The 23,699-nt window shown below is 39.6% G+C and overlaps 3 protein-coding genes and 1 non-coding gene across 4 annotated transcripts; 2 read left to right on the top strand and 2 right to left on the bottom strand.

Annotated features, from left to right (window-relative positions):
* Nucleotides 1-584: 584 nt before the first annotated feature.
* TRNAE-CUC (transfer RNA glutamic acid (anticodon CUC)) lies at nucleotides 585-657 on the bottom strand. The gene has a single exon. It is a non-coding gene; the product is annotated as a tRNA-Glu (tRNA).
* A 4,472-nt stretch (nucleotides 658-5,129) lies between these two features.
* On the top strand, nucleotides 5,130-13,302 carry LOC135609354 (kinesin-like protein KIN-5A). The gene is made up of 23 exons (XM_065102521.1): nucleotides 5,130-5,376; nucleotides 5,679-5,859; nucleotides 5,950-6,079; nucleotides 6,179-6,340; nucleotides 6,427-6,900; nucleotides 7,138-7,235; nucleotides 7,326-7,482; nucleotides 7,574-7,643; nucleotides 7,957-8,033; nucleotides 8,139-8,192; nucleotides 8,276-8,356; nucleotides 8,448-8,559; nucleotides 8,966-9,052; nucleotides 9,150-9,325; nucleotides 9,417-9,578; nucleotides 9,647-9,754; nucleotides 9,859-10,017; nucleotides 10,111-10,194; nucleotides 11,904-12,109; nucleotides 12,206-12,307; nucleotides 12,385-12,494; nucleotides 12,584-12,735; nucleotides 12,825-13,302. The coding sequence occupies exons 2-23, from the start codon at nucleotides 5,690-5,692 to the stop codon at nucleotides 13,053-13,055; spliced, it is 3,162 nt and encodes a 1,053-aa protein (XP_064958593.1). The 5' UTR covers nucleotides 5,130-5,376; nucleotides 5,679-5,689; the 3' UTR covers nucleotides 13,056-13,302.
* Nucleotides 13,303-13,927: 625 nt separating this feature from the next.
* LOC135609357 (uncharacterized) lies at nucleotides 13,928-22,440 on the bottom strand. The gene is made up of 3 exons (XM_065102532.1): nucleotides 22,049-22,440; nucleotides 17,832-21,925; nucleotides 13,928-14,432 (listed from the first exon to the last, which is right to left on the bottom strand). Exons 1-2 carry the CDS (start codon nucleotides 22,423-22,425, stop codon nucleotides 17,869-17,871), a joined length of 4,434 nt encoding a protein of 1,477 aa, XP_064958604.1. The 5' UTR covers nucleotides 22,426-22,440; the 3' UTR covers nucleotides 13,928-14,432; nucleotides 17,832-17,868.
* A 452-nt stretch (nucleotides 22,441-22,892) lies between these two features.
* On the top strand, nucleotides 22,893-23,587 carry LOC135609360 (histone H2B.2-like). Its single transcript, XM_065102540.1, has one exon. It carries the CDS (start codon nucleotides 22,959-22,961, stop codon nucleotides 23,388-23,390), a length of 432 nt encoding a protein of 143 aa, XP_064958612.1. The 5' UTR covers nucleotides 22,893-22,958; the 3' UTR covers nucleotides 23,391-23,587.
* Nucleotides 23,588-23,699: the final 112 nt, after the last annotated feature.

A 23,699-nucleotide genomic window follows, 5' to 3' on the forward strand; every position in this document is an offset into this window, starting at 1 on the left:
TGATCAGATTCGAACCGAAGGGAGAAGGCGGTGATTGTACCATCCGATCACGATTCCTGAGTCACTTGGGCGGTTTGTGCATTCTGATACTACCATCCGATCATGGTCGGAAATTAATTGGGGTTTATGGGTTCCGTTACTTGTACGGTTAGTTTACCACACATCATGAGACATATGGATACGGGCTGGCATGGGAAGCCTCTCAATTAGGGTAGCGAACGGATGAGATTTATCTATTGACTTAGTTGATAAAAATCTCGATCGTTGATCACAACATTGATCAACTGGAATCGGCATCAAGCTAATTCAAACCGGAATAGACCCAACATTGAGCAACCGGACCAGGATCGAGTCAGTTCAAACCGGAATCGACCCAATAAATGCGGACCACGGTCATCGGCCCGAAAATTGTGATAAGGGATTACAAGGGACGAGATCAAACCGGAATCGGCCCGACAATTGAGTCCAAGCGGACCACGGTCGATGCAATTCAAACGGGAATCGACCCAACTAGTTGGCTAACCAAGAGTCGAGGCCGTGAAACGAATATATTATAGGTAAAACATAATTCAAATAAAAACTAATTCCGTTGCCGGGACTCGAACCCGGGTCTCTCGGGTGAGAGCCGAGTATCCTAACCAACTAGACTACAACGGATGTTGAAATACTATAATAATTATATATAATATTTCGAAAAAATCGATTTGATTGATTTATAATAGGTATGAATAGTCAATTTCACCTAAATATAAATATGTCTCAATAATAGTTATTAGTCTGCCTAAACCCCATTTCAAACTCTTACATGGTTATTAAAGTTGATTTAAATCAAGAAAGATATGTTATAGTTATTAATCTATTTATGTCATTTTCTAATGGTTTAAGCTAGTTATTAATCAATTTTTTTCATCGGACTTATCACTGTTTTTATCATCTCATCACCTTTTGTTACCTTCGTGCCCTTCTACTCGGCACGAGGTTGGTTGACCAACCTTATTTTTATTTTTTAAAAGAAAAATCGACTATTAATTAATCAACAAAGACCTCAGTCTCGAAGAACACAGAACTCCCCTCGGAGATTTGAGGAGAACAAAAATGTCTTGCTTGGTCGACAAGGCTATGAGCAACAGTGTGTAATAACCTATTGACATGTTTAAAATACAAGACATTGATCCTAACATACAGATTAAAGACATCAGAGCGAGTGTTCCTCAGATGCCAAGAAATGAGAATGGCTTCAGGACAGTCAGACTTGATGACAATGCCGGATAGGTTCAGTTGAGTAGCATTTCATAGCCCATCACAAATGGCTTAGATTGGACTCGAAGAGTGTACGTTGTTTGGTGGACATTGGAGCCCTCGAACACAGTTTATCCCTACTGGTCGACAACGCAGCATCGCAGTGGCTACGTTAGTGCTTTCCTCAAAGGAGTTCATATATAGAAGAGGTTGGAGGAGAAGAAGATGTGCCCTGAGGCAGCTGAGATTGGTAATCATCGGAAGGGATTTGGTGACCTTTGGTTTCATTTCTATACTTCTAAATGAACCAAAGGGAAGTAGCGATAGTATAAATGATGAAGGAAGCAAATAGTTATACTTTGATATGGTATTGGCAAACTTGACAGTAGACCAATAGCTAACAATGGAGTGCAAAGGTGTAGCGTTAAGCATAGAGTTGATAGAAGTGGCTCCTTCAGCTTGAGATAGGTGTCTCTGTCACCCATTGATTTTATTGAGATATTTGTCAATAATTTGAATCTGAATATTGATGGATATCTTACTATTATGAGGAAGAAAGGTGTCCAGAGTATGAAAGGTGTCGGTAGGACTTAACATTTTTGAAAGAGAAAGGAGTGATTCTTTTCTCATCAAAGACACTCATCTAATATGCTGACAGCTAACATAGAGACAGCATGAGCATCAATATGGGTACTGACTTTAATGAATGTTCGTATGCTGATGTGGACATTGACATATCGACATGAATGCAGGGCATGGATATCATGGCCTGTCTAAACCTATACATTGTTTCTATAAATTACTTTTGCAATGAGTATAGATAATAGAATAGTGATGGAGGCAGGTTTAGATTACTAAATAGTTAGATTTGGATTCATAATCTTGTCACCATCTTACTTATTTTTATCATCATCATCATCATCATCATCATCAGCACACCCTAATGTGTCACAGATGAAATCCACCAACTCCAATTAGGTGTTCTGAATCACTTGTTCAGTACTTGGAGGAAGCCCCCAGCAAAGTGATAGAATTAAAGTGCTAGCTTCTGTTCAGTACTATTTTAACTGACAAGTCAGATATCATAATCACTGGGTACAATTTTATATATATGTATATATATTTGCATGTCTCGATTTAATGTCACTCTTACACATCTTTTGTCTTGTGTTGCACCATTCTTGAAGATTACATGGGCCATGTAACACAAGACAAAAAGTTGTGTACAAGGGACTTTATGCCAAAGAAAACTCTATATTATGGCTTGTAATGATACAGTAGCAAGAGAGATAATTGTGATCTTATTATCCAGTGATTGAGACAAGCAATGGCATAATCCATGGTAGGCTCCCAATGTGCAACGTTTGGTAGATTTGGGTCAACAGTGGACTTCATATGTGATACTGCAAGGAAGAGCAAAGAGCAGTGAGCTTGTAAGCAAAAAGTGCAAGTGACATCACATGCACTTCTAACCCACTGGTATTGGTAGAATTGTATCTCATGTTCTGTCATAATAAAGTGCTGCAGTCCATGGATTTGCCTGTCTTCAAACCAAGCCAAAGAGTGAGCAGCAACAGGTTGTGGTCCTCATCTCCTTCTCGCATGAATTTCTTGTACTCCATCTCCAGTCCTTCAAAATCGCACACCACCTAAGAGACAGATTGCCTCACTGAAAGGCTGCTGTCAGACTGGTGCAGAATGGGCAACAACTGTCTGCCTTAGAGAAGTCGTGTCACCAGTTTTGCCCACTGTCAGTGCCATGCCATGATGCTTCAACATGGTTGCCCAGAGATATCATCAGCTCAGGTGATTGCTTCATGGTTAGCAGCTGTGGAGATGTGGCCGGCATGCAGAAAGCAAGCTGACACACTCTTTTGCAGCTTTGTGCAAGCTGGAAGTTCCCTGCCATGCTGCCTGAGCATGGAATGGTTGGCACCAGCAGAAATGTGGTTACCATTCAGAAATCAAGCTTCCAGACTCTCTTGCAGAAGTCTGATGATGTTTGGTGAATGTGTCAAAAGCAGGTGTCTTTGGATGCTTTGCTTGAGGACAATGCTACATGCAAGTATACATCTTTCAGCATTCATTCGGTAAACTTGATATCTTTTGACTTGTCCAAAACCTATCTACGACGAATGATTGGTTTATGGTTAACATTGGCAGAGAGGTGGTTTGCAAAGCAAGGTTACACACAATGTTGCAGCTTTGAGCAAACAACAACTCCAATGATGTTAGGTTCATCTGTCAAAGTGTCTTTGGATGCTTTGCTTGAGGAGAATGCTACATGCAAGTAAGTATACATCTTTCAGCATTCTTCTGGTGACACAGCTGGAGATAAATTTATACTCTTTTAACTTGTCCAAAAGTTATCTTTACCTGTTTGCTACAATGACAAATGATTGGCTCATGGATAACACTGGGAGGAGATGTGGACTGCAAAGCAAGATTACATACTATGTTGCAGCTTTGAGCAAACAAGAAGTCCAGTGATGTTTGGTGCATCTGTCAAAGTGTCTTTGGATGCTTTGCTTGAGGGGTATGCTACATGCAACTACATATCATACAGTCTTGGTTTGGTGACAGTTGAGATGAATTTAATATCTTTTGACTTGCCCAAAAGCCACCTTTAATTATGGGCAAGTAAAACAATGTAAATTTTGTGGATTGTGTGAGGGTCATCTTCCTTTTTCCATAAATTTTTTGTGATTATTTCCCAAGTATAGAAAAATGTATTTGCATACAATATATGTGCAGTAAAGGGCAATGATAACACATGTAATGAATTGCTACAGCAAATGAAACTTCTGCTGCAGCAAAGAGAATCACCCAAAGATATAATTGCACTATTTATGTCAGTTTTGGAGCATATAATGTAGACATTATCAAAGCAAAAAAATTGCAAAATGAATAATGTGATCATTCCTTGATAAATAACCTCATAATTTTATCATAAAATTAAAAGAATTGGAGCATGAAAAAAAAAACAACAGCAAACATGAACTTTTTTTTTTTTTTTTTTCAGATTTTGGTGATAATGACAAAAAAAAAATTTGAGATTCGAGTATATTTTGAATGATTTTATGAATAATTAATCAAAGTTGAGTTTGAAATGGATGAAATTTATGAATATCATATCATTTTTTTATTTTTTAATTCCCAAATCTATCCAATATGCTTTAATTGGATTTGGAGAACTCTTTAATCAGGTTAAAATATGCTCAAATAAATTAATAGTACTCAATTTGCTTTCATGTTTCTGGATAATTTATCGAAATAGATTGAAATTTGCATCTATATATTCATATTCCCACTTATAATTAGCTTGCTTCATATTTTCCTCGTCCCATATCATAACATAAAAATATTAATATGTTATGATACAATGAGAAAGAAAATTCACTCACATATGAAATCATGATGAAAAATAGACCTAAAAAAGCATTCATCTTAGGACATAATTTATCTAGTGATAAAATCAAATGACGTCTTATTTATCTCATTCTAGGATGAAATTTATTATATTCGACCCGAAAAAGTTATGCTACATAATGTTGTTATGTTTGATATGGACATTACATGTACCGTATTAACTTGACATATCATCCAAATCTACCAAATTAATATGATATATTATTATAAATATCTTAACATACAAAGAATTAATACCCATGGATTTATAATGATTTAATAATATGATTATAAAATTTCAATGTATAGTTGATAAATATGATAATTTAATATTAGTAAATGAATTTTCAAGCATTCATACTATATGCCTAAGAATTAATTGACGCGGAGAGACACAAGACACTAAACGGCTTCTTGACGCCGTCTAGCGTATTCTTGACGCCGTCAAGAGGCGTTTCCGCTTTAACTCTTTAAGCTGACACTTCTTTTTCTTTGTTTGAGCGACTTCCTCTGCCCCGTCCTCCATTCCACATCTCTTTTCTCTCTAATCGAGGAATCGCAGTTGGATCGATAGCCCCACAGGGCCAATCCGTACCAGTCAGGGAAACCGAGGTAGCGAAAAAAGGGAAAGAGATCGAGCAACGAGGAGCGCGATCTCCACCCATCGCTTCTGTCATACTCTACTCGGCACCCGGTGCTTCTCCCAGATTTTGCGGCCCCTACCCTGAGGTGTTCTTGCTCGTTCAACCCCCTCTTCCTGCGGTTGCATTTTGTGTATCGATTCGCGGTTTTTTTGCTCGTTTCTCCTGCTTCCTGAAGTGAAAAATGGCACCCTTTTGCGGTTCTTGGAAGGATTTTGGACGCTGATTTGGGGATCTTGGAGTTCTTTGCGGAAATTGTTCTTTTTATTTGGTCGATCGGAAATGAGGGTTGATACTGAAGCAATGTCGTGTACGAGGTTGAAGAATCGCGGGGTTTCTGTTTCAGAAATCAATGCTTTGTTATTAAAGATTTGTGTTTTGATGTAGCAGGTTGTCGGGGAATGGAGGGAACTCAGAACAAAGGGGGAATGGTTCCCGTGTCGCCCTCCCAGACGCCGAGGCCGACGCAGAAGGCAGGGAGAGATCTCCGGTCGGTAGAGGGGAATGGGAACTCCCACAGCAAGTATGATAAGGATAAGGGAGTCAATGTGCAAGTCATACTCAGATGCAGGTGGAAATTTTGTTTTTTATTGTCATTTTTGTTATTTTAAGATTATTATTTTTGTTTGCTCTTCTCCTTAGTCTTAAGAGTGTTTTGCAGACCATTAAGTGAGGAAGAGCTGAGGATGAACACGCCAGTGGTCATATCATGCAATGAGCACCGGCGAGAAGTTTCTGCTGTTCAGAACATTGCTAACAAGCAAATTGACAGAACTTTTGTGTTTGACAAGGTTATTAGATTTTGACTTCTAATTATTTTATAAAATACCTTTTTTTTTGTCATCTCTGAGCAGCAAATGCAAGTGCATGATCAAGTTGACCAAATTTAGGTGTTTGGCCCGGCATCAAAGCAAAAGGATTTGTTTCATCAAGCTATTTCCCCAATAGTTAACGAGGTCCTTGAGGGCTACAATTGTACAATTTTTGCCTATGGGCAAACTGGGACAGGTAAAACTTACACCATGGAAGGAGGAGGTGGAAGAAAAACAAAGGTAATTTCTCTTCTCAAACATAGATTAAATTAGAACGTTCACCTATTTATCTCTAGTTTCTAAGTCAACTTTGGTTGCTAGTATAGATTGGAGAATTCCCAAGTGATGCAGGAGTTATCCCTAGAGCAGTGCGGCAAATCTTTGACATACTTGAGGCACAGTGTGCTGAATACAGCATGAAAGTCACATTTCTTGAATTATACAATGAAGAGATAACAGATCTTTTGGCCCCTGATGATTCAAAATCATCCGATGACAAGTCGAAGAAGCCTATAGCCCTCATGGAAGATGGGAAGGGAGGTGTTTTTGTGAGAGGACTAGAAGAAGAGGTAGTCTATACAGCTAGTGAAATCTATAAAATCTTGGATAAAGGGTCTGCAAAAAGGCGTACTGCAGAGACTCTACTCAACAAGCAAAGCAGTCGATCTCATTCCATATTTTCTATTACAATTCACATTAAAGAATGTACTCCTGAGGGGGAAGAGATGATCAAATGTGGGAAGCTTAATCTTGTGGATCTTGCTGGTTCAGAGAATATTTCCCGTTCAGGTGCAAGAGATGTGAGTAAAATATTCATCTTTCAAGGTTCAGCAAGATGGAATAATCATATTTAGTTTGTGTGCTCTTCAAATATCAGCATTCTTTTCACATTGTCCCCCATCACTTTTGAGGTTAACTTATGATGACTGGGACAAGTCCATTTCTTCTTTAAAAGGCCCTTTGGGGATTTTTGTTCAATATGCCTTATTTGGGAAAATTTCTGCTATGGATGATTGTAAAAGTAAATACTACTGCAGGGCAGAGCAAGGGAGGCAGGAGAGATCAACAAAAGTTTGCTCACTCTTGGCCGTGTTATTAATGCTCTTGTCGAGCACTCTGGCCATGTTCCTTACAGGTGGCCCAAATTACCTTCATCTGATATTGTGTTTGCAGAGTATCATGTATTAATGGAATGAATATTGATTTTCGTATTTTTTGGTTTCAGAGACAGCAAATTGACAAGATTACTAAGAGATTCTCTGGGAGGCAAGACGAAAACCTGCATTATTGCTACCATATCACCTTCCATCCACTGTCTGGAAGAGACTCTGAGCACCTTAGATTATGCACACCGTGCGAAGAATATAAAGAATAAGCCTGAGGTCATCAGAATCTGTGTTTTTGTTGTTCCTAATTAAGGCAAATTATGTTTGTAGAGACTAAGCTACTGTCTGTATTCGTGCTTTAACACAGATTAATCAAAAGATGTTGAAATCTGCCATGATCAAGGATTTATATGCAGAAATTGACCGTCTTAAACAAGGTTTATCTTTTTTCTAATTTCATATTTATGTTTTCAAATATTTAATGATATTGTTATATTTTCATTTTCCAAGTCTAAGCGTCTTGAATTATATGATAATAGTATTGTGCTATCAATTATATGATAATACTATTATAAATTTAATCTGCCTGATACTTGTTAATGATTTGACTGAATCCTTAAAATTGAAAGTCTCCACATCATGACTATTGTTTACCTAAGAATATTTTTCAGAGCATTTTGATTTTAATAAATGATATTTTCTTTCCTCTGAGTAGTGTTAAGTAGTTTTAAGTTTCTTGTCTTTTTACAGAGGTTTTTGCTGCAAGAGAGAAGAATGGCATTTATGTACCACGGGATCGCTACTTGATTGAAGAAGCTGAGAAAAAGGTTGGATTGTGATTGTTATTTGATTCTATATATTTTATCTATGATTTTACGTAATTATGAATGTTTTGATCAACCATTGCACTCTAAATAAAATTTCAATTTCAGGCCATGAGTGAGAAAATAGAGCATCTGGAACATGATTTGGATTTAAAGGATAAGGTTTGTCATTGTATCTTGATAATATTTTACTTATAGCATAGTTTTTTTGTGGAGATTTAAACCTATTGTTATGATTTGAGTAGCAACTGTGTGGGCTTCAAGAGCTTTACAATTCCCAACAACTGTTAAGTGCAGAATTAAGTGAGAAACTAAAGAAAACTCAGGTAAATTACTTTTTTTGTTAATGGTTTAAAAGTCTGGTATGATGCTGGTTTTATCTTCTCCCTTTTTGTCTCTTTTTTAAATTTGTTGTAGAAAAAGCTGGAGGACACTGAACATGCATTTTTTGACCTAGAAGAAAGATACAGACAGGCAAACTCAAAGATAAAAGAGAAAGAGTTTTTGATATTTAATCTCCTTAAGTCAGGTGAGAATAGTGTAGCTATATTTCCTCTTTGATGTTGGGAATTTAAACACCATTTATTCCAATTTCCTGTTTTCTTTTATTTGGTGAAATGATGTTTATGTTTGCTCATGCAGCTAAAATGGAACTGTATGCTATTATCATACAGAATCTCCTTTCTGATGTAGATGTTACAGCTCCATCATTTTGAGGGGACCTAGTTACATGCTTCATTCATGATATGATTATCATTTCTGTCAAAAACATAACATGACAAGTTCATTTGACATCAATCATAAGTTGGGCATTATTCGTGGATAGCATACCATAGATACAAACCTGCTTAGCTGGTCTGTGTATCACATATTTCTTTTAGCAAGTCTCATTACAGGTGGAAGTAAATAATTTTTTACTGCATACCTTACCACAGAAAAGTCACTTGTTGAGCATGCATATGAGCTTCGGTCAGAGCTAGAAAATGCAGCTGCAGATATTTTTGGCTTGTTTTCCAAAATAGGTTGGTAACATTCTTTATTTCAATTCGGATGTTCTCTCTTCTGGGGAATGTAACCCATGATACTTTCTATTATGTCATCATCACAATTGGCTTGCAGAACGGAAAGATAAGATAGAAGATGGAAACAGAATACTTGTCCAGAAATTCCGGTCTCAGTTGACTCAACAGTTGGAAATTTTGCATAAAACTGTCTCAGCTTCTGTGATGCAACAGGAGACCCAACTGAAAGAAGTGGAAGAAGACATGCAATTGTTTGTCTCTACGAAGGCTGAGGTATATTCACTCATACTTAGTTTTTCTCTCTCTTATTATATGGTATATCTAATCTGGTATGGGGGTAGATTAATCTCATATGTTTTTCCAGGCCACCAAAGAAATCAGAGGGCATGTTGAAAGGCTGAAGGCCATGTATGGATCTGGGATCAAAGCTTTGGATGATTTAGCTGTTGAACTTGACAAAAATTCTCAGTCTACATTTGAAATATTGAATTCACAAGTGCTTATGCACTCTTCTACTCTCGAGGATGTGAGTAGATTGTATACATACAGGTAAACCTATTCCACTTGATCAATGACCCCTTTCTTTCTGTGCAGTGCTTTAAAGGAATTGCTCTGGAGGCTGATCGATTGCTTCATGAACTTCAAGTGAGCCTTTCTAAGCAAGAGGATAAATTAGTTGCATTTGCACAACAGCAGCGTGAGGTAGGTTTCTATACTTCATAAAAAAGGGCTGCAAGTTTTTGTTTTTGGTGCATCAGTTGTGTAATCTGACTTGAAGTAAATATATTTTGTATTGGGAACAAAAGGGACATTTCAGAACTGTGGAAGCAACAAGGTCAATTTCGAGAATTGCTTCAAACTTTTTTGATACACTCAATATTCATGCATCTACATTAACCAAGATTTTGGAAGAGTCAAAAACTGTACAAGACAAACAACTCCGCGAACTCGAGAAAAATTTTGAGGTATTGTCATGTCATATTATTACTGTTGAATTAACAAGAGTAATCACAATTCTACTGTAAGCCATATTCTTAATCAAATGTTTATTCGTGCAGGATTGCGCTGCTAATGAAGAAAAACAACTGCTTGAAAAAGTGGCGGAAATGCTGGCCATCTCAAGTGCCCGGAAGAAAAAGCTGGTACTTAATATTTCATCAAGAATGTCAAATAAATATTTGCATTGCAGTTTTTTCTTTTCAAAGCATAGACATATTAGACAAAGTTTTGTGATCTATTTTGATCATGTTACTGCAACTGCTACTTGTAGTCAATGCAACGACGATTATTTGTATGCCAGGTGATTGACAAAGATTGCAAAATACACTATACATATTTGTTTGAAGAAAACTCACGAAAACACTTGAAACTCAATGTTTCCTATCCAGGAATGATTCATATTCTGTCAGTTAAGAAGTGCCTTTAGAATTGCATTATATCCTAGGAAACAAGCGTAGAAAAGAAGTTTGAGAATAAGCATGCTGAATTTCTTATAAATTCCCCCTGTGTCAGGGATCATTCTTTCAAAAGCTCTAAAATAAAAGGAGAAATAATTTTCAAATGCCACAATAGTATATAATTACACAAATGCTTGTCAAATTCTCCAAAATAATAGTTAGATTTCTACAATTCAACTCCTAGCATCATCCAAAACTTCAAACAAGAACAGATTTGACAGTTAAGCATATATCAATCATCAATCGCAATAATATGTGTTAGGATATAAGAGATGAGCTCAACAAAAAGTAACCAGTAGACTGGCAGCAGCTGACTAAGTATGAGTAAACATCTGATCATAGCATATGCTTGAATCCAATTCGTATCAACACTATTTTTGGCTAAGTGATTGACTTGTCAATGTGATGCCACCTATTCCAACTGATCCAAATCCCAAATTCTGTTATCAATGCCTGATTAAATGTGAAAATCCATAGAAGCCAAGACTTTATAGCAGGGTCTGTCATACCGAACCATACCGCCCGGTACGGGCGGTACGTATCGGTCCGACAGGTTGTCGGTACGCGGACCGTCTGTTACCGGTCCGAGTGCACTGTAGCAGTAGCACTGCTACAGTACTCGGCACATCTGGATGTACCGCTCGATATATCGTACCGTATCGGTACCGAGCCTGGGTCGAAATACCGGTACGGTATGGTATTGCGAACCTTGCTTTATAGACATTAATTTTGTAAATAAAAATTTCAAGCTTCAATGAAACAGGTGTATAATGGTGGCATTGTTCGTTCAAAATTCTGGTTTTGTTGTTTATATTCTTCGCTTCCTCTTCTGGAAGCCATGTCCAGTTACCTGACTCGGTAGGCTTTTGATGAAATAAATACTCGGCTACACATTTTTGATAAATAAATGGAAATGATTAATAAGAGGATACTTTGAGGGGATAAATCTCTAAAGTCAGTTTGCAAACCAAAGATTAGATATTTCCAATGTTAATTATCTCAGGGTGACTTAAAAGTCTTCCTTTAAAGTTTAAACCATGATGAATTTCTATTGAATGCCAATAAAGCCATAGTTTCTATTAATTGTAGAGAATCTTCACCATTTATGATTCTGTCTAAACATGGGAATGTGAGATAATAGTCAATAGTTGAGAAATGTGAAAATGAAACCAACTGTATCAGATGACGATTGTAGTTCTGTTTATGCCTCTGGAAGGTTTTTGTTTTGCAAAATCTGACTTACCTTCAGAAACTGTACAAATATCAGAAATCTGTACTTGTTTGGAAGCCACGGCAGGCAGTTCACTACTCAGTCTAGCATTGTGCATGAACTTTATATTTAAATCAGTCTGCTAATAATCATCAGAGCTTTCACATCTGATCTTGTTGTTTAGGTTCAAGCAGCAGTATGTAGTCTCCGTGCAAGTGCTGCTGAGAGAACAAGTAATCTAGAACATGAAATGTCAACTGCTCACAAATTTACTTCATCTGTGAAAGAACAATGGAAATCTTACATGGAAGAAACTGAAGATCATTATCTTGAGGATATTGCAGCTGTTGAAAATGGCAAGCTCCACCTAGATGAAGGTTTAAGAAGTTGGTAAGAATGGATAATAGCATCAAATTATACATTTTAGCATCTTGTTCACTGGCTGAATCAAATTTATAATATGGAATTTGCCTGTGATGATCGAAGCATGGAAAAGGCAAAACTGGGTTCACAACAATGGAGAGATGCTCAAAATTCCTTGCTAAACCTTGATAAAGTAAATGTGGCATCAGTAGATTCAGTAGTCAGGTAACTGAGCTAAATGATCCTTCAAAATTAATAGTACTTTTGCTACGTCTACAATGCTTTTGCATGGACTTACACAGGAGTGGATTGGAAGCCAATCAACTACTGCGGTCTAGGTTGTTTTCTGCTGCCTCGACTACTCTTGAAGACATCAATGTCGCAAATAAGGATCTTCATTCCTCAATTGAATGTAACATACATCATTCCACATTTGCCTACTTGTTATAATAAGTGTCTAAGATCTTCAAAGCAATCAGGCATATGCATTTTCTTTTCCAGATTCGCTGAAACTTGACCACGACGCATGCACAAACATCAATTGTATGCTTGTCCCATGCTGTGGGGAGCTAAGAGGACTGAGGAGTGGACACTACCACAAGATAGTCGAAATTACAGAAAACACAGGAAAGTGCCTCGAGGAAGAATATATGGTAAGTTGCATCAACACGAGTTAAATTTGTGTTAGGAACTCTAATTTCCACCATCATGTTCATCAACTCACAGTACATGACCTACCCAGGTGGATGTACCATCATGTTCCACCCCGAGGAGGCGATCAATCGATCTGCCAAGTATCACATCCATCGAAGATCTCAGGACTCCAGCATTCGAAGAGCTGCTGAAATCATTCTGGGTAGCAAAATCTACTTCCAAGGAGGCAAATGGGGATGTGAGTCGCTCTTCAGAGATGCAGGACCCTCAGTTACAGGACTTGAGGGATGCCAGATTTGCTTTAATGGCAATTAATTGAAGTTAATGAAGTAGAACATTGGTAAGATTATGTATATAATATAGCAGCTATATAGTTATTCATGTTGTATTGGTCTTTTCATTCTTTATCCAATTTGTTGATGACTTCACCGAGACTGATCTGTCTTGTACAGTCCAGAATGAAGATATATTGCAAGATAGTACAGTTTTCCTTATAAAAAATATTTCTTTCTTTTGCTCCAATGGATTGTAATTTAAATTAGAACCAGACAGTTATTTGTGTTTTAGTAATTATTCAATTTGCTTGTTTACTTGTTCGGTTGTAAAAATGAATTTAAATTATCTGTTGGGAAGTTCTTTTTTTTTTTTTGCACAAATGATATATATATATATATATATATATATATATATATATATGGAATGAATTTTTTTTATTTTTTTTATTAAAAATAAATTTAAATTATTGTTCTTTTGGTAATTCCAGATTAAAAAAGAATGCTTCTGCCAATGTTGCAGCTTTCATTGTAAAATCTTGAATTAATGATATGCTGGTCAAGCATAAAGAATATGTCAAAAATAAATTGTTCTTGCATAAAAAATATTAAAAAATATATCTTTGTGATGAAATATCTAAATTTATCAAATAAGATTTTGAGACATCACACTTACGAATTGGGTTTAGAACATCACCCTTAATAATAGATTTGGAATACCACCGGATATTAACATCACCATTATTATCATTACTATCGTCAACATAACCACCAATCACGCATGCATGATATGGAATGAACACCGTGAAGACATAATTCAATTGCAGAAGAAAGACGTCAATCATCTTATCATCCCTTATTTGGGCCTTTTTACACATGCAAACTATGCAGGTTGACCAGAGGGAATGAATCCACGATAGATTAATAACAAAAGTATGATTCTGAGCACTAATAATGATGATAGTTTTATGCAACATATTAAAGGCATATAATGAAGATAATCCACTTTTAACAAAAATGCAGAAGCAACGAGATCTCCGTCGCGATGTTATTTCGTTAGCCAAGCCATCAAGCGACAAAAGGAGCACATAAGCAACTTGAACAGTGTGATTTTCCTCTCAAATAAAAAGAATGGAATGGTGGTTTGTGTGAGATAAATTTCTCTTATCTGTTCACTACATGTTCTTCTGGAGCAATGAAAGCTATCGAGGTTTCCAAACTGGCGAAGAGGTCATTCTGACTTGGCAATTGCGCTCAGCTGATTGCAGCCGCAAGAGGAAATGTACATGGAAAAAACCGCAACCCGAGTCAGAACAGGAGACTTAAAAGTAGGCTAAATAATGAATGCCGATATGGTGCACTGGCAATCAAACCAATCACGACAAGTCACCAATAATTTTGTTCATATGGTTCGCTTTCTTACCCTGCAAAAATGAATGATCAGCATGTTAGAAATCTCACCGAAATTATAAAGCAAACCAGGAGAACATCAACAAATAAAGGAATCACATATGAGAATCACATTAACACTATTTCTGGATATATGGTATTGGCAATTGTTATCACTAGGCCCATTCAAACTCAACATGTTAGAATTGCCTGATCTTTCATACATTTTTATTCAGCAAAGCAACTATCATGTCAGATCTTGCTAACAAGGTCGACCCACCATAGCATTTGTTCTACTAAGCTTATAACCAAGGTAAGCCAAGAATAAACGAATATTCTAACACAAAGAATATAGTAATATCACTTGCACCAGAATGTGCAACATGAAAAGGTGCCACCACATCAAACAACTCAAAATGGAAACCTCTGGAAAACAGTGATAACATTTCATGGAGGATAGATTTCGGGCAGTACTTACCTGAAATAGAACTCTCATAATGATAAGCATCTAAACTTTATGAGGTTCTCATCGTTTTTGGTACCTTGAATTTCTGATCACAAACACTGACTAAGTTTCCCTAGTTAAAATTAGGAACAAAAGTAACCACCTCCACCATGAGAATTCATGCCAAGTATCTTGCAAAGTTGCAATTGCTCATTCATTGGTTTTATCAGTTTCTTTCATGAGTTTATGATCCATCATGCACATCAAGTACAATCTATATATATATATATATATATATATATATATATAATTTATATATGTGCAATATGTTTATATACATGACTGACCAGCCAGAATACTCTAGAAGGATGACACAACTTCAGAACTAATGTACCACCCAACAAAGTCCAAAGACCATGCACTACTAAATAAATTGTATCCAAACATTGATATACACCTACAAGGAATCACCCAACCAAACAGAAAAACTTCATGCAAGTTTCTCTATTTGTCAGTGGACAATGTCCATTAAATAAAACTCATAAATAAAATTTAAGAGCTCTAGAAAAAGATATTCCCCAGGCATTGTACTGAAGATCAGATCAAACCAAAATTTAGTCTGTTCATATCATAGTCCAGTATCTTTTCTCTATTATTTAGTGTTCATGTCAGAGTCCAGTATCTTTTCTCTATTATTTAGTATTCCAAACTAATTTTCGTATCTGGTTGGTCCAAAATCCAAATTTGAATGGTGAATTTGGAAGTCTAATTTGAATGGATTAACATGGTTTAAAAACTCGGCTGATATCAGAAAGCCCCATCACTTTGTTTATAGTATCTTAGCCCCGTAATCAGCTCAATCAACTCTTGACTAGTTCAAGCTGAACCCAAATTCACCAGTATCCGAGCAAGAACCCACACTAGTCACTGCATGCTGGTACCGATGTTACATGCCACTATAAAATGCAGTAATTATACTTGAGAAAAGCTTGTTATATGATGTTAGCAAATGACCAACATAGGCATGGAGTGGTACTCATGGTATACCCATGTGATACTGAACCAACCACTTATCTATATGACCAAAGTACACATACTTCAACTGGCTTTTCATTTTTCTCTAGTGATAGTACTCATGGTATACCCATGGAGTGGATGTACTCGATGTTGCGCACTACTACGCGCGCGATACCCGCTCTTGTTTCCCAGTTGAGAGGTGTTCGACTAGATCTTCTGTTACCTATGCATTTGATATGTATGTGAGTTCAATTCATCGTCAATGTGCCTTGGATTCGAACAAAAGAAGGTGAAGCATTCATAGGAAGGAGAGGAAGGATGGGCATACAGTGCAAGAGGGCAAAGAGGTTGCCAATGGCATATAATCGTCAACCAGGAGCTTCTCATCCTTGCTGTAGTAGGCCATGAGAGACACCAGGTTAGAATGGTCCATCACGTCGATGGCCTCGATCTTCTCCTTGAACTCCCTCTCCACTAAGTTCATATCCTTGAGCTGCTTCACCACCACCATCACCCCGTTTAGAGCACTGCCTTATATGTCATCCCGAACGTGTGCTTCCCCCACACCTCTGCCAACACCCGTAGCAGGTCCTCTAGGTCGAACGCCCTTGCCCCTCCCTCAAAGAACCCCGGCTTCTTGCCTCGCGATGAGGCAGCGATGATCGCCACAGCCTTCCCCGCGATCATCACTGGAGTCGCTGACCCACCGTTGACTTTTGCTCCACCTTTGCTTAGACCCTTGTCCCTCTACTCTATTGTCACCCCCATCTCCATCTACTTCTCGCCCACGGCTGATGACTACGCCTTCCGCGGTAAAACAATCAGCCCTCGAAGAAGAGACTCGCGGGATCCTCAGCACAAAGGATTTGTGCGCCCACCGCGATCAAGCCGTTGCGATGTTGAAGTATCGAGGGAAGGCTTTTGCGGTGGAGACGACAACCATGGTCCGGAAGTAGGCTGCAAAGCAGCTCCTACCGACGGAGCTTTGGAACTATCGAAGCATGCTTGACACCATTGGGTGGATGGTTCGACAAGAAGGGGTGGGGAGCCTGCAGCAATGCGAAACGAGGGCTAACAAGTTGGGGACGCATGTGGCAACAAGCGATGGGGCTGGTGGCGATGGTCCAGGGCGGGGGCTAACTATTTTGCCCTTCATTTTGGTGCAAATTCTGCACGTGATGTCACGTGTAGTGGATTTCGTCAAAGAAACAGACGAAGTTATTAAAAATGGAGTCAATTATGGCAATTTCGAAACTATGGGGACCCCGATGTAACTTTTTAAAGTACAAGGACCACGATGCTAAAAGAACCTACGTACAAGGAAAAATATATAATTAGCCCTTTCCCATTGATCACTATGGTGACAATCATCAAGAAAAAAGCCACTTTCTAAACGTTACAACTGACAATGAGACACTCCTTTCAAAACTTTAATAAAACTAACTGGTATATAGTGATTACTAAAATACTTCTACACTGGCACAAAATTCAAGATAAATTCAAAGAATACCTAAAAACTTATATATACCCAAATGTCATAAATAATCACAAGGAAAATTTCAAACTAATTGCATATTCCTATAGACTTCAAGAGCTAAAAATTACTACTAAAAACCAAGAAAGAATCGTCATTATGTGAGATCCAAGAGACCAAACTTTCAAATGAATCAAAAGACAATAAAAATACTGAGATAAAGAAATAAATTGAAAAAAAACTATACCAGAATCAGCATTCCTTTCCATGAACATTCACAGAAATGAAGCTTGGCATGTAAGGAAACCACCAAAATATATGCTTTAAATTGGACAAGAGATCTTTGCATGAACAGAAGTCATGATGCGGTGCAAAAAAAAAGTAGAATATTCAACCTATAGCAAGTAGCATAATTGACGTAGACATAAACAAACTGATATCTGTGAATTGAAGACAAATCAAAATTTAAGAATCTGATAATGTTATTACAAGCATTACCTAAAAGATACTGCAACATAAATATGTTGGTAAGGATCTAGTAGAGTCCATTCTTCATGGTAAGGTCATACTGAAGCCGAATTGGCCTCTCTTGACTAAATGTTTCATCATCAAAATCTTCATCTGTTGAGTTCTCTTGACATACCAATCTGTTTTCTCTCAATGAATTCACTCCTGGACCATCCCAATTGCCCTGGCTCTTCTTGATAACAGTGGTTGTGTCCATAAGAGGATGTATATTCTCCATATCGGGCCTCATATCTTCAGAAACAAGTTCAGCTTTTTCTCCTGCACTGATGAATGCTGCATCAACATTCAGATCATCAACGTGATCCTGACCAGAAGAAGAGCCACCAACCAAGACTCCTGCATCAACGTCATTAACTGCTCCAATGTCAGACTGGTCTATAGAATCTTTCCTTTGCCTCTTCCACTTTTTAGTGGATGATGTACCATCATCCTCGAAATCTTCTTCTTCCCTGTCCCTGTGCAGATAAACCCACAATTTTCTTTCACTATCAAACTGTACACAAGGATCGCGTTCATAATGCAACCGATCTAGAGCCCCACTAACAACTTGGTTCACTTGTGCATCAGAAATGTTTTCAACAATGTATTGCGAGTCCCGTAATAGAGTACAAACATCTGCTCTAGTTCCAATACTACCTGGCAATCTAGCAGCTGCATCTCGAACAAGACAAAGAATAGTAACATGTGGCGGTCGATCAGGTTTAAGCATGAAATGGTCCCGAGCTTTTGATGTTGGCTTTCCACCACCCCTTCTAAGTGGAGCAACTATTGATTTTTTCCCATCAGCAGCTGTGTAGGAAAAGGCCCGATCTGGAACCGAGTACCTTAAGAATTCCTCTCTGCGGAAGTATGTTCTTACTTCATCAGAGCTAGGGCTAATGGTGTTTAGACTCTTTTGAGCTCTTAGATCTTTGAACCTTTCCTTCTCATCCAAGTTTGAAAGCAATGAAGTAGGAGGTGGAGGGAGGCTTCCAATCTGCTGGAGCGTCTCTTGACCACTCTTAAGCCAATTAGCAAAAGCATCAACCAACTTTACAAGCATCTTGTGAGGAATTCCCCATGCTTCTGAAGAAGTTTCTTCTTCTGCATTATCATTGTCAGATAAACTAGAAGCAACTGGACCTGCCCATGACCAACTTCTGTTTGATTTCTCATATACTACTAGGGGCTTCCAAGCCTTTGCCCCCAAAGGCGCTGTCTTAGAAGAAAAAATCTTCAGAACTCCTCGAATTAAATCCTGAAGTGGTTCCTGTGTTTCGAGAATGCATGGATCTCCAGGGTTTGATCTAACTCGATCGACGATCTCTTGAACAGTGAGAGAAGGCAAAATATTCTGCTCTAAAGAATGATTATCCATATTCTCAAAAGAATAAGGAAGGTGTGTGCCATTGACTACCTGATGCATTTTATTCTGCTCTTCTGTTTTTTGTTTAGTCCTATTGTCCTCAAGATGGTTGGCTGTCAGTATAGTATCTTCCATATGAGGGGTAATCATTGCCTTCCGGACAGCTGAAAGAAGATGTACGATGGAAAATGAAAAGCCAGTGTGAATAGTAGGAGTGATAAGAGTAAATGGTTTTTTCTGTGGCTTTGCCTTGAGCTCTCCATCTTTATCCTTTTCTGATGTTACCAGATCCGCAGTTATTACAGTCAAATTATCAGTTTCAGCATCTGCTTTCCTTTTGCCCTTCCTAAGGACATTAAGGTCATCGATCTGCTGCTGCTCTGGACTCAGTTGTAGGTGGAGGGATTCATCCAGCTCATTCAGGTAATGACCATCAACCTTCCGTTTAGGTTTCTTAGGCACAGAGTTGCACCCCATTAGGGGCATATTTGATCTTTCTTCAGCAGCATCAACATCAGAGGTTTCCATCATGTTCCCTAGTTTGTTGATTGTATTCTTGCCGCCTCGTGACTTGGAAATTTCATCCAAATTCTCCATGTATTCATCCATTACGCCACTGCCATAATCATGAGAGTAAAATGATTGCTGTGGGGAATGATCCATATTGGCCATCCCTTTATACCTCTTCTCTGGATATGTCAACCTTTCATTTGGGTGCGGTACCAGGGCCTTCTTTACCAATCTTCCATGTTTCCCTTTAACAGGGTATGATTCTACATCCTGTGTATGTATGCTCCTACCAGCATCAGAAAAGTCAGAAATACCTTTTTTATCTACTTTCATGAGCTTGTTTGGCTTTTTAGGATTATAGGTTGATCTCACAACTCCAGCGCGATGGCCCGCAACATCACCACTTTGATGCTCCAACTTCTTGACTGCAGAATTGCGATATCCATCATCTTCAACCTGGTCGGATGAATCAGATTCTGTCTCCTCACTCTGAGAAATCATAGTAGCACCACTTGAGTAGTCCACATCCATTCCATCATACTGAGTCATATTATTTTTCACCTTCCCTTGTAATATCCTAGCTCTCGGATCCTTTTGGAGATATGAATCACCCTTTTGTCTCGGAACAGGTTGATAAGAAGTATTTTTCAATTCGTTACCAGCTTTACTTTTACCGGCTTTGTACTCGTTTCCTACCTTGCAATTCTTGGCTCTGCTATTCCAATTATCAGATTTAACTGAATGGCCTGAGGTAATGGCTTCCTCATGCATCTTATTTCGTTGCAAGGGATTGGTTAGCATATGATTTTGCGCTCTACCTGTTGTAGGATACACCCACTCTCTGTCAGCATAATCAGCATTTCTTGTGAGTTCACGAGACTCATGACCATATGAAGCAATAGTTACCGCATGCTCTGTATTTCTGCTTTTTCCCTGAGAATGACTGAAACCACCATAACCTTCAGGTTCTTGATCACTATACATGCCTGCATCATATCTTCTCTGTGATTCCTTTTTCTTTCCTGTCTTCGGCAATCTACTCTTTGTTACTGCCCTTCTGCGTCCTGCAATCCAGTCTCCTTGTGAACCATCGTAGCCTTCCTCCGTATCGTCATGATCACCACCAATATGATGTTTAGTCCTTTTGGAAGCCCCCATATCATAGCCTGCATATTTATCCTGCTGAGTAAGAGCTATTTGTGGTGTTGCTACTCTAGATTTTGGGACTGTTCCATGCTTCAAGGAAGAAGGATGTATCCCTAATTCTCCAATGTTTTGGTGTGCTGGAACCTTAGGAGCTGTAACCTTCAAAACACCCTTGGAGTATTCTTTCCCCAACTTCACTGGCTCCCGAGCCATGCCAATCTCATGAGGCGTGATGTCAAATGAAGGCTTTGCAAACTGCTGACCCATCTTAAACCGTTTATTCAAGTACCGATCATCAGAATCCGCACTCTCTGAATCCATCTCAATTCCAACATCTCCTTTCCTCTCATGACTCAAAGACTTCTGACTCCTCAGAATATTCAGAAGCCGAAGCCTTTCTTCAATACTATACACCGAACAGTTCTGCCATGCTTCCCTTATGCCAACAAGACTCCTCACCATGGAGTTCTGATATTTGCACAGGTGATGATAGTGCTCGCGCTGCTGCAAGAAACTCAAGCCCCGACGATAAAGAACGATCCTGGGGTCGCAGAGTCCACCTTTCAACCGATTGAAGAGAGTACCAAGCGGGCACCCAAAGTGAAAGTTTTGCCCTGACAACAGCTCTTTAAGGGTGTAGCCAAACGTCTCCCAGTCCATGTCGGGGAGGTCCTCAGCCAGCATGAAGCGCTCCTCCTCCGAGAGGCACTCATTCCACGTATCCAAGGACAAGATGGAGCCCAGGTCGGGTAGGTCACAGAGATCGAGGGGGATGCTACAGCTCTGATTCCCCACTTGGCACAACTGACTGCCAGGCTCGCCGAGCTCCGCGGGATCAAACTCGTCCGATTCCATGCCGGAGTCCACATCGGAGGAATCCGAAGCATCGGTCTCCGCCTTGCCAATCCCCGCACAGGGCTCCTCCTCATCCTCCTGGCTCGAGGCGCTCCCGGCGGGCGAGGAATCGCCGTCCGTCCTCGAAACCCTAGACTCATTCTTCAAAATCGCCATGGATCCCCCTCCCAAGATGAAATCTTTATCCCGCCCGCAGCACCAGCACCACCTAAAACCACCAAGAAAAACCAGCGAAAACCAAACGGAACACGAGCAAGACGAATCAAGATCCGCAAGAGAGGGACGGAAACAATCCAGCGTTCACGAGAGAGGGGAAAAGAGATCGACGCACCGGAAGAGACGAAGCGAGGCGAGCCAGACGATCTGACTCCGCCGCCGAGAACTGAAGAAGAGGAAATTGGATCCCTTTTGGAGACGGAGAGGAAACCCTAGAGAGAGAGAGATATAGAGAGAGAAATATGGGGCGGTAAGAATAAGGAATGGGGGGCGGGGGGAGGAGATGGGTGATGGCTCGGGGAAGGGAAAGAGAGAGAAGAGGGTGTTGTCGTGGGTTTGGGACGGCGACCCGACTCCGAGACCGGAACGGAGACGGGGGCCGCTTCCCGTTCGTAGCGTTTCGGCCGTCCCGATACCGAACTGTAACCGGAACGGAGCCGCTTCGCCTTCGTAGCGTTTCGCGCTGTTACGACGGGTTCGGATTCCGGACATAACGGATGCTACCTGCGAATTTGCATTTGAATCCGGATCCGAAACTAACTCAACTCCCGGTTCGAGTTATCTATTTTATTTCCCGTTCCCATCTCGGCATCATCATGGACGATCTGTCGGTGACGCCCATGTCGACCATGTCAAATTGTATTTTTATATTCACTTGAAATTTAGTAATGAACATTAGAAATATGATCATGTAATTGAAATATAGGAATATTAGTATATCAGGATGGTAGCTTTCTTTTACTATTGGATCGGATCTTATTCTGGATTCCACCTGATCTGATCCGATAGTGCTGTGCCGATTTCGTATTGTCTGTTTTCATCACGACGAGCGTCCAATGCTAGCCGTTCATCTGCGTCAATCGACTGCTTTGGAATCTGCCACGTCAACGATCCGTGTTGCGACCTATCCACCAATCAGAACATTTCGCTTTCCCTCTATATATATTCGATCTCTTCCCCCCCTCCCATCGCCGCCTGTGATTCTAGTCGATCTTTTCTCGTTGCAACGACAAGCTCTGTTCCTAATGGCGCCCAGGGCGGAGAAGAAGCCGGCGGAGAAGAAGCCTGCTGCGGCGGAAGAGAAGGAGAAGAGGGCGGAGAAGCAGCCCAAGGCCGGGAAGCACCTCCCCTCCAAGGACGGCGCCGCCATCGACAAGAAGAAGAAGAAGGCGAAGAAGGGGAGCGAGACGTACAAGATCTACATCTTCAAGGTGCTGAAGCAGGTGCACCCGGACATCGGCATTTCCAGCAAGGCCATGTCCATCATGAACTCCTTCATCAACGACATCTTCGAGAAGCTGGCCCAGGAGGCCGCCCGCCTCGCCCGCTACAACAAGAAGCCCACCATCACCTCCCGCGAGATCCAGACCTCGGTCCGCCTCGTCCTCCCCGGCGAGCTCGCCAAGCACGCCGTGTCTGAGGGCACCAAGGCCGTGACCAAGTTCACCAGTTCCTGAGCGCTCGCCGCCTCTAGGGTTTCTGGTGGTGGTCATGACTGCTCTCAGATCTTGCTTCCTTTTACTATGATGTGTTGATTTAGGGTTTCCTTTTGATTTCTTTGGTTAGTGTATGAAATACGATTTCTTCTCGTTGGAGGACTTGAAATTCTACTAAATCTCTTTTGTTTGAAAAAGGATTCGATATTCTGATCTCAGTTTTTTAAATGATCTTGAATGCAACTATAACAAAAACCTTTCTACGTTAAATTTCAATTATAATTTTGAGGTGTGTTCTTACAATTGATATTTTGTTTGCTATGTCTTAAG

This window comes from Musa acuminata, chromosome BXJ1-2, assembly GCF_036884655.1.
Source record: "Musa acuminata AAA Group cultivar baxijiao chromosome BXJ1-2, Cavendish_Baxijiao_AAA, whole genome shotgun sequence".
Classification (NCBI taxonomy): domain Eukaryota; kingdom Viridiplantae; phylum Streptophyta; class Magnoliopsida; order Zingiberales; family Musaceae; genus Musa; species Musa acuminata.

Excerpts from the sequence above, each read along its gene's own strand:
- LOC135609354 (XM_065102521.1), top strand. The coding sequence starts at position 5,690 with ATGGAGGGAACTCAGAACAAAGGGGGAATGGTTCCCGTGTCGCCCTCC. Across the intron at positions 8,034-8,138 it reads TTGAAGAAGCTGAGAAAAAG|GCCATGAGTGAGAAAATAGA; the intron begins GTTGGATTGTGA and ends TTTCAATTTCAG. Across the intron at positions 9,326-9,416 it reads TTGTCTCTACGAAGGCTGAG|GCCACCAAAGAAATCAGAGG; the intron begins GTATATTCACTC and ends ATGTTTTTCCAG.
- LOC135609357 (XM_065102532.1), bottom strand. The coding sequence starts at position 22,425 with ATGTCCGGAATCCGAACCCGTCGTAACAGCGCGAAACGCTACGAAGGC. Across the intron at positions 21,926-22,048 it reads GCCTCGCTTCGTCTCTTCCG|GTGGTGCTGGTGCTGCGGGC; the intron begins GTGCGTCGATCT and ends TGGTGGTTTTAG.
- LOC135609360 (XM_065102540.1), top strand. The coding sequence starts at position 22,959 with ATGGCGCCCAGGGCGGAGAAGAAGCCGGCGGAGAAGAAGCCTGCTGCG.